The sequence below is a fragment of the Oncorhynchus clarkii genome, chromosome 33 (genome assembly GCF_045791955.1).
Source record: "Oncorhynchus clarkii lewisi isolate Uvic-CL-2024 chromosome 33, UVic_Ocla_1.0, whole genome shotgun sequence".
NCBI lineage: Eukaryota > Metazoa > Chordata > Actinopteri > Salmoniformes > Salmonidae > Oncorhynchus > Oncorhynchus clarkii.
In genome coordinates this window covers 37630217-37640600 of record NC_092179.1, presented here as the reverse complement: position 1 = coordinate 37640600, position 10384 = coordinate 37630217, and the positions used below count along the sequence as shown (strand labels likewise).

The following is a 10384-nucleotide window of genomic DNA, read 5'->3' as shown; positions in this document are numbered from 1 at the left end:
TCCTGCTGAGGTCAACCATAGGACAACGGTTTAATTCCTGCTGAGGTCACCCATAGGACAACGGTTTAATTCCTGCTGAGGTCAACCATAGGACAACGGTTTAATTCCTGCTGAGGTCACCCATAGGACAACGGTTTAATTCCTGCTGAGGTCAACCATAGGACAACGGTTTAATTCCTGCTGAGGTCAACCATAGGACAACGGTTTAATTCCTGCTGAGGTCACCCATAGGACAACGGTTTAATTCCTGCTGAGGTCACCCATAGGACAGAGGTTTAATTCCTGCTGAGGTCACCCATAGGACAACAGTTTAATTCCTGCTGAGGTCACCCATAGGACAGAGGTTTAATTCCTGCTGAGGTCACCCATAGGACAACGGTTTAATTCCTGCTGAGGTCACCCATAGGACAATGGTTTAATTCCTGCTGAGGTCACCCATAGGACAAAGGTTTAATTCCTGCTGAGGTCACCCATAGGACAACGGTTTAATTCCTGCTGAGGTCACCCATAGGACAACGGTTTAATTCCTGCTGAGGTCACCCATAGGACAGAGGTTTAATTCCTGCTGAGGTCACCCATAGGACAACAGTTTAATTCCTGCTGAGGTCACCCATAGGACAGAGGTTTAATTCCTGCTGAGGTCACCCATAGGACAACGGTTTAATTCCTGCTGAGGTCACCCATAGGACAATGGTTTAATTCCTGCTGAGGTCACCCATAGGACAAAGGTTTAATTCCTGCTGAGGTCACCCATAGGACAACGGTTTAATTCCTGCTGAGGTCACCCATAGGACAGAGGTTTAATTCCTGCTGAGGTCACCCATAGGACAACGGTTTAATTCCTATATATAATAGCACTGTGTCCCTGCATGTGTGTCAGGGTTAGGGTGAGTTGTTGAGGTGTTGAGGTGTTGAGGTGTGTGTGTGTGTGTGTGTGTGTGTGTGTGTGTGTGTGTGTGTGTGTGTGTGTGTGTGTGTGTGTGTGTAACGTTCAGTAGCATGGTTCTCACCCTGGCAGCTGCCTTGGAGGGGCATTTGTTCTTGCTGCCTCTGGGACGACCCCTTGGTCGTTTAGGGACGGGCTCTCCAGTAGGTTCCTACGGGCAGACAGACAGTCAGTCAGACAGAAAGACATAGAGACAGTCAAACAGACAGTGAGACAGACAGTGAGACAGTCAGACAGACAGTGAGACAGACAGTGAGACAGTCATACAGTCAGTAGGGCAGTCAGTCAGACAGACAGACAGCAAGGCAGACAGACAGTGAGACAGTGAGACAGTCAGACAGACAGCAAGGCAGTCAGACAGACAGTCAGACAGTCAAACAGACAGTCAGACAGACAGCAAGACAAAGTCAGACAGACAGCAAGGCAGACAGACAGTCAGACAGACAGACAGACAGCAAGGCAGTCAGACAGACAGTCAAACAGACAGTCAGACAGACAGTCAGACAGACAGCAAGACAATGTCAGACAGACAGCAAGACAGACAGACAGTGAGACAGTCAGACAGACAGCAAGACAGACAGACAGCAAGACAAAGTCAGACAGACAGCAAGGCAGACAGACAGTGAGACAGTCAGACAGACAGCAAGACAGACAGATAGTGAGACAGTCAGACAGACAGCAAGGCAGACAGACAGTGAGACAGTCAGACAGACAGCAAGGCAGACAGACAGTGAGACAGTCAGACAGACAGCAAGACAGACAGACAGTGAGACAGTCAGACAGACAGCAAGACAGACAGACAGTGAGACAGTCAGACAGCCAGCAAGGCAGACAGACAGTCAGACAGACAGCAAGGCAGACAGACAGTGAGACAGTCAGACAGACAGTCAGACAGACAGGGGGAGAAACAAGGTAAACATAAACATGGGGCTGAGCGTAGATTAGAGAACTGAGGACAGGAAACATAGACTGTGGCCCAAATTGAATCCTATTCCCTATTTATTGCACAAAGTTATGGCCCAATGCCCTCCTCCCCCCCCCCCTCCCTTCCCCACTCTCTCTCTCCTAAAGGAAAAGGTCCCTTTTAACAATATGACCATCTACTGGTGGTCTCTGGGTCTGTGTACTGGTGGTCTTTGGGTCTGTCTACTGGTGGTCTCTGGGTCTGTGTACTGGTGGTCTCTGGGTCTGTGTACTGGTGGTCTCTGGGTCTGTGTACTGGTGGTCTCTGGGTCTGTGTACTGGTGGTCTCTGGGTCTGTGTACTGGTGGTCTCTGGGTCTGTGTACTGGTGGTCTCTGGGTCTGTGTACTGGTGGTCTCTGGGTCTGTGTACTGGTGGTCTCTGGGTCTGTGTACTGGTGGTCTATGGGTCTGTCTACTGGTGGTCTCTGGGTCTGTGTACTGGTGGTCTCTGGGTCTGTGTACTGGTGGTCTCTGGGTCTGTGTACTGGTGGTCTCTGGGGTCTGTCTACTGGTGGTCTCTGGGTCTGTGTACTGGTGGTCTCTGGGTCTGTGTACTGGTGGTCTCTGGGGTCTGTCTACTGGTGGTCTCTGGGTCTGTGTACTGGTGGTCTCTGGGTCTGTGTACTGGTGGTTTCTGGGTCTGTGTACTGGTGGTCTCTGGGGTCTGTCTACTGGAGGTCTCTGGGTCTGTGTACTGGTGGTCTCTGGGTCTGTGTACTGGTGGTCTCTGGGGTCTGTCTACTGGTGGTCTCTGGGTCTGTCTACTGGTGGTCTCTGGGTCTGTGTACTGGTGGTCTCTGGGGTCTGTCTACTGGTGGTCTCTGGGTCTGTGTACTGGTGGTCTCTGGGTCTGTGTACTGGTGGTCTCTGGGTCTGTCTACCATTTACTGGTGGTCTCTGGGGTCTGTCTACTGGAGGTCTCTGTGTCTGTCTACTGGTGGTCTCTGGGTCTGTGTACTGGTGGTCTCTGGGTCTGTGTACTGGTGGTCTCTGGGTCTGTCTACTGGTGGTCTCTGGGTCTGTCTACTGGTGGTCTCTGGGTCTGTCTACTGGTGGTCTCTGGGGTCTGTCTACTGGAGGTCTCTGGGTCTGTGTACTGGTGGTCTGTGTACTGGTGGTCTCTGGGGTCTGTGTACTGGTGGTCTCTGGGGTCTGTGTACTGGTGGTCTCTGGGTCTGTGTACTGGTGGTCTCTGGGTCTGTGTACTGGTGGTCTCTGGGTCTGTGTACTGGTGGTCTCTGGGTCTGTGTTCTGGTGGTCTCTGGGTCTGTGTACTGGTGGTCTCTGGGTCTGTGTACTGGTGGTCTCTGGGGTCTGTCTACTGGTGGTCTCTGGGGTCTGTGTACTGGTGGTCTCTGGGGTCTGTCTACTGGTGGTCTCTGGGTCTGTCTACTGGTGGTCTCTGGGGTCTGTCTACCATTTACTGGTGGTCTCTGGGTCTGTTTACCATCTACCGGTGGTCTCTGGGTCTGTGTACTGGTGGTCTCTGGGTCTGTCTACCATTTACTGGTGGTCTCTGGGTCTGTCTACCATTTACTGGTGGTTTCTGGGTCTGTCTACCATTTACTGGTGGTCTCTGGGTCTGTCTACCATTTACTGGTGGTCTCTGGGTCTGTCTACCATTTACTGGTGATCTCTGGGTCTGTGTACTGGTGGTCTCTGTGTCTGTCTACCATTTACTGGTGGTCTCTGGGTCTGTCTACCATTTACTGGTGGTCTCTGAGTCTGTCTACCATTTACTGGTGGTCTCTGGGGTCTGTCTACTGGAGGTCTCTGGGTCTGTCTACTGGTGGTCTCTGGGTCTGTGTACTGGTGGTCTCTGGGTCTGTGTACTGGTGGTCTCTGGGGTCTGTCTACTGGAGGTCTCTGGGTCTGTGTACTGGTGGTCTCTGGGTCTGTGTACTGGTGGTCTCTGGGTCTGTGTACTGGTGGTCTCTGGGTCTGTCTACTGGTGGTCTCTGGTTCTGTCTACTGGTGGTCTCTGGGTTTGTATACTGGTGGTCTCTGGGGTCTGTCTACTGGAGGTCTCTGGGTCTGTGTACTGGTGGTCTCTGGGTCTGTGTACTGGTGGTCTCTGGGGTCTGTGTACTGGTGGTCTCTGGGGTCTGTGTACTGGTGGTCTCTGGGTCTGTGTACTGGTGGTCTCTGGGTCTGTGTACTGGTGGTCTCTGGGTCTGTGTACCGGTGGTCTCTGGGTCTGTGTACTGGTGGTCTCTGGGTCTGTGTACTGGTGGTCTCTGGGGTCTGTGTACTGGTGGTCTCTGGGGTCTGTGTACTGGTGGTCTCTGGGGTCTGTCTACTGGTGGTCTCTGGGTCTGTCTACTGGTGGTCTCTGGGGTCTGTCTACTGGTGGTCTCTGGGGTCTGTCTACCATTTACTGGTGGTCTCTGGGTCTGTCTACCATCTACCGGTGGTCTCTGGGTCTGTCTACCATTTACTGGTGGTCTCTGGGTCTGTCTACCATTTACTGGTGGTTTCTGGGTCTGTCTACCATTTACTGGTGGTCTCTGGGTCTGTCTACCATTTACTGGTGGTCTCTGGGTCTGTGTACTGGTGGTCTCTGGGTCTGTCTACCATTTACTGGTGGTCTCTGGGTCTGTCTAACATTTACTGGTGGTCTCTGAGTCTGTCTACCATTTACTGGTGGTCTCTGGGTCTGTGTACTGGTGGTCTCCGGGTCTGTCTACCATTTACTGGAGGTCTCTGGGTCTGTCTACCATTTACTGGAGGTCTCTGGGTCTGTCTACCATTTACTGGTGGTCTCTGGGTCTGTCTACTGGTGGTCTCTGGGTCTGTCTACCATTTACTGGTGGTCTCTGGGTCTGTTTACCATTTACTGGTGGTCTCTGAGTCTGTCTACCATTTACTGGTGGTCTCTGGGTCTGTCTACCATTTACTGGTGGTCTCTGGGTCAGTCTACCATTTACTGGTGGTCTCTGGGTCTGTCTACCATTTACTGGTGGTCTCTGGGTCTGTGTACTGGTGGTCTCTGGGTCTGTCTACCATTTACTGGTGGTCTCTGGGTTTGTCTACCATTTACTGGTGGACTCTGGGTTCGTCTACCATTTACTGGTGGTCTCTGGGTTTGTCTACCATTTACTGGATGTCTCTGGGTCTGTCTACCATTTACTGGTGGTCTCTGGGTCTGTCTACCATTTACTGGTGGTCTCTGGGTCAGTCTACCATTTACTGGTGGTCTCTGGGTCTGTCTACCATTTACTGGTGGTCTCTGGGTCTGTGTACTGGTGGTCTCTGGGTCTGTCTACCATTTACTGGTGGTCTCTGGGTTTGTCTACCATTTACTGGTGGTCTCTGGGTTCGTCTACCATTTACTGGTGGTCTCTGGGTTTGTCTACCATTTACTGGTGGTCTCTGGGTTTGTCTACCATTTACTGGTGGTCTCTGGGTCTGTTTACCATTTACTGGTGGTCTCTGAGTCTGTCTACCATTTACTGGTGGTCTCTGGGTCTGTCTACCATTTACTGGTGGTCTCTGGGTCAGTCTACCATTTACTGGTGGTCTCTGGGTCTGTCTACCATTTACTGGTGGTCTCTGGGTCTGTGTACTGGTGGTCTCTGGGTCTGTCTACCATTTTCTGGTGGTCTCTGGGTTTGTCTACCATTTACTGGTGGTATCTGGGTTCGTCTACCATTTACTGGTGGTCTCTGGGTCTGTGTACTGGTGGTCTCTGGGTCTGTGTACTGGTGGTCTCTGGGTCTGTCTACCATTTACTGGTGGTCTCTGGGTTCGTCTACCATTTACTGGTGGTCTCTGGGTTTGTCTACCATTTACTGGTGGTCTCTGGGTCTGTGTACTGGAGGTCTCTGGGTCTGTCTACCATTTACTGGTGGTCTCTGGGTCTGTCTACCATTTACTGGTGGTCTCTGGGTTTGTCTACCATTTACTGGTGGTCTCTTGGTCTGTGTACTGGTGGTCTCTGGGTCTGTGTACTGGTGGTCTCTGGGTCTGTGTACTGGTGGTCTCTGGGTCTGTCTACCATTTACTGGTGGTCTCTGGGTCTGTGTACTGGTGGTCTCTGGGTCTGTGTACTGGTGGTCTCTGGGTCTGTGTACTGGTGGTCTCTGGGTCTGTGTACTGGTGGTCTCTGGGTCTGTGTACTGGTGGTCTCTGGGTCTGTCTATCTAGGAGAGTTGTTTCTGCAGTCAAAAAACATCTAAATCTGACCTGATACCTGTAGAGAACCATTCACACTGACCTGATACCTGTAGAGAACCATTCACACAGACCTGATACCTGTAGAGAACCATTCACACTGACCTGATACCTGTAGAGAACCATTCACTCTGACCTGATACATGTAGAGAACCATTCACACTGACCTGATACATGTAGAGAACCATTCACACTGACCTGATACCTTCAGAGAACCATTCACTCTGACCTGATACCTGTAGAGAACCATTCACACAGACCTGATACCTGTAGAGAACCATTCACACTGACCTGATACATGTAGAGAACCATTCACACTGACCTGATACCTTCAGAGAACCATTCACTCTGACCTGATACCTGTAGAGAACCATTCACACAGACCTGATACATGTATTCTAGTTACAGGGTCTGTGAAAATGCAGGAATCACGACTAGGTATTTTTGTGGATATTAATTTACCTTTTTAAAAAATATTTTTTTACCCCATACCCCTTTCAGATAATAGCTGCTATACAGAAGCTGGCATGGTAAATTAGTGGGATATTTGTCTGGGTATGTCATGCCAAACTGTTGTGCTTCCGGCCACCAGTTGGTGTTTTGCATTTTTGCATTTTTTTTCTCAATTGGGAATGTGTTTTATGAATGATGATGTGAGTCACATCACGACTTCCTCTAGGCACTGAATCATATCCTTAATGAACAGTAAACACGTCTGTCTACACGAAGCCTTTAAATACACGTCTGGTGTATCTGATGAGACGTCTTCTAATGAACATCACCTAGCTATAGATCACTAGGTCCATCAGAAACATAGCCTGTAAACAAGGTTGCTACACAAGGAGCAGCTTATGCATAGCCCGTCCGTCTCGAACCGATTTGCATCAACAACAACAAAAAAATATACAAGAACAAGTCATATCGAATGCAAACCCCAACATTGTTGAGTCGTTCGTGGCAAACGTTGAAGGAAATGTGTTACGAAATCAAGTACGTGGTGCAGCTATTGCATAGGCTCAACCTATAGCTGAGATTTACTGGCGAAGCAAAGGGGGATACAACATCCTTAGCTCTATATCATGTATAAACTATAAACAGCCGTTACATTTCACACAATAATATTATTCTCTGTATATTTAAAATAAATGGAATTGTATGAAGTTCTGCGATCCTATATGTTGTTGAATCGTGAAACTCAAACCCGACGGTTCGATGGGTTTATCTACAACGACCGAGTCCTATCTACTTGCAATCATGGCCAACCTTAACTCCCTATAACCACATTTCAAAACACCTTGTTTTGTGTGTGTGTAAACAGTAACAACAACATGCCATGCTTTACTGTCCCTGCAGATCGGTTGGATTGTTCCAAGTGTTGCGTTAACAACGTCGGTATAGCGCTGCAAGCTGCATCCGGACAGAGTTGCCTATCCCCAAAGCGCAATGGGAACATACACACACTAGCATAGTAGCAACTGCATATATGTCTGACATGTATGTTAACCTACATCGGATAAATAAATACATTTAGGACCGACCTTAACAGGCTTCCTCGGTCTGCCCGGTCTGCGCTTGGCCGGAGCCTCTGCAGCCGCCGCAGGCTCCGGCTCCTGGGTCCCGGTCCCTGAACTCTCCCCGGCTTCTTCACCGCGTGCACTCATTGTGACTTTGTACCAAAATAGTAATCTCTCTTGCAGCAGCTTCTAGTCTACTGTACTTACACACGCGGTCAGCCTGGAGCCTATCCTGCCCTGCCTGCCTGCACACCAACCGACCACACCGCCAGCCACCGGACGTCCTGGTGCAAAAGTTTGAAAGGGGGAATCCTCTTGTTGTAAACTAATGCACGAATCAACCGGCGGGTCGGCTATTAAAATGAATCGAAATAAGTTTGTGCTACTGAAAAGAAAAACAAATGGGAAAAAAATGCCTGGAGGGAGATGTTGCTTGAGTGTATTATGAACAGCACGTGCTGCCCACTTCGGTATTTGGCTCAGGAAAAAAAAAAAACTCCCCGTCTCCCCTTTCTGTCGAAGTGGGTGGGGGGTGGCTTTCGGTGATAAAATAAGCCCGTGATCGATTGGAATTTCAGCTCCTGTCGTTACAAATGAGCGGGAGAACTATTGAAATGAAATGGTGACAGCTGCCGCACTGTCAAATCCACGTGTCACGATTTGCCTGACAAATAGCAATAACTAGACGTTTATACCCTATAGGCTATATGACCCCCGGGGCGAGAGTTTTTACATGGGATTGGCAAGACTACAAAAAAAACAGAGGGCATTATAAATGCATCTCCACAGCCCACACGAAACCAGCCTACTCACTGAATGAGAATGAGGTAAAAAAAAATTAAAAAAAAGAGAGAGAGAGAGAGAGAGAGAGAGAGAGAGAGAGAGAAAGAGGGAAAGAAAGCACCTTTCCTGTGGCTGGATAATGGCGGTGAGGAAGAGAGAGTGAGGGAGGCACCACAAAACAAGAAAAAAAACTGGCCCTATGCCAGAGAAAACATGAGTAATTCTGCAATGCTAAGAGGGAGACCACAGTGAGACAAAGTCACGTGTCGAACAGCACCATTCATGTAACTGGCACAGGTCCCATCAGAGAGGGGATAGTAGTACAGCACCAGACAGAGAGGGGAGAGCAGTACAGCACCAGACAGAGAGGGGAGAGCAGTACAGCACCAGACAGAGAGGGGAGAGGAGTACAGCACCAGACAGAGAGGGGAGAGCAGTACAGCACCAGGCAGAGAGGGGAGAGCAGTACAGCACCAGACAGAGAGGGGAGAGCAGTACAGCACCAGACAGAGAGGGTAGAGGAGTACAGCACCAGACAGAGAGGGGAGAGGAGTACAGCATCAGACAGAGAGGGGAGAGGAGTACAGCACCAGACAGAGCGGGGAGAGCAGTACAGCACCAGACAGAGAGGGGAGAGCAGTACAGCCCCAGACAGAGAGCGGAGAGCAGTACAGCACCAGACAGTACAGCACCAGACAGAGAGTGGAGAGCAGTACAGCACCAGACAGAGAGGGGAGAGCAGTACAGCACCAGACAGTGCTGCTCCAGGCAGAGAGGGGAGAGCAGTACAGCACCAGACAGAGAGGGGAGAGCAGTACAGCACCAGACAGTGCTGTACCAGACAGAGAGGGGAGAGCAGTACAGCACCAGACAGTGCTGCACCAGACAGAGAGGGGAGAGCAGTACAGCACCAGACAGAGAGGGGAGAGCAGTACAGCACAAGACAGTGCTGCACCAGACAGAGAGGGGAGAGCAGTACAGCACCAGACAGTGCTGCACCAGACAGAGAGGGGAGAGCAGTACAGCAGCTAATTTCACAATAGACAGAATTAGAGTATGTATTCCTATTATGAACTCTAACCCCACTCACCATTGGAGATCTGTGGCCAGGCTGTCTGTGGCCAGGCTTTCTGTGGCCAGGCTTTCTGTGGCCAGGCTGTCTGTGACCAGGCTGTCTGTGGCCAGGCTGTCTGTGACCAGGCTGTCTGTGACCAGGCTGTCTGTGACCAGGCTGTCTGTGACCAGGCTGTCTGTGGCCAGGCTGTCTGTGGCCAGGCTGTCTGTGACCAGGCTGTCTGTGGCCAGGCTGTCTGTGGCCAGGCTGTCTGTGACCAGGCTGTCTGTGACCAGGCTGTCTGTGGTCAGGCTGTCTGTGACCAGGCTGTCTGTGGCCAGGCTGTCTGTGACCAGGCTGTCTGTGACCAGGCTGTCTGATTTATCCATTACAGATTTAGTTTGTGTCCTATTGGTGTTTTTAGTAAAGTTATCTATAAAGTATTTGCATTTATCTTTATTAATCATATAGCCTGCTCTAACACACACTTAGGCCTATGCATTCGTGTAAGAGGTTTGTGTGTGTGTGTGTGTGTGTGTGTGTGTGTGTGTGTGTGTGTGTGTGTGTGTGTGTGTGTGTGTGTGTGTGTGTGTGTGTGTGTGTGTGTGTGTGTGTGTGTGTGTGTGTGTGTGAGTGAGTGTGTGTGCGCGCGAGAGTGAGAGGTAGAGAGAGAGAGAGAGAGAGAGGTAGAGAGAGAGAGAGAGAGAGAGAGAGAGAGAGAGAGACAGAGAGAGAGAGAGAGAGAGAGAGAGAGAGAGCGGGAGAGAGAGAGAGAGACAGAGAGAGAGAGAGAGAGAGAGAGAGACCTCCAACAGCCGCGTCGTCTTTGAAGTCTCCCGCCCATCGACTGGAGTAAAGATCAATTACACAAGAACAACAGCGAGGAAGAATCCAACTGCTTTACGTGGAGGCCCCCTTTCCCACGATCTGACCAGCTCCACACACACACA

At 50.3% G+C, this 10384-nt stretch overlaps 1 protein-coding gene across 1 annotated transcript in view; it reads right to left on the bottom strand.

Moving 5' to 3' along the window:
- The window catches only part of LOC139392983 (high mobility group AT-hook 2), an 88220-nt gene extending 80436 nt beyond the window's left edge, over nucleotides 1-7784 (bottom strand). Inside the window, exons 1-2 of the mRNA XM_071141290.1 lie at nucleotides 7622-7784; nucleotides 1011-1097 (exon numbers count right to left, since the gene is read on the bottom strand). Coding sequence (XP_070997391.1) covers nucleotides 1011-1097; nucleotides 7622-7744 — 210 coding nt within the window. The 5' untranslated portion in view covers nucleotides 7745-7784. The remainder of the gene's footprint in view (nucleotides 1-1010; nucleotides 1098-7621) is intronic.
- Nucleotides 7785-10384: the final 2600 nt, after the last annotated feature.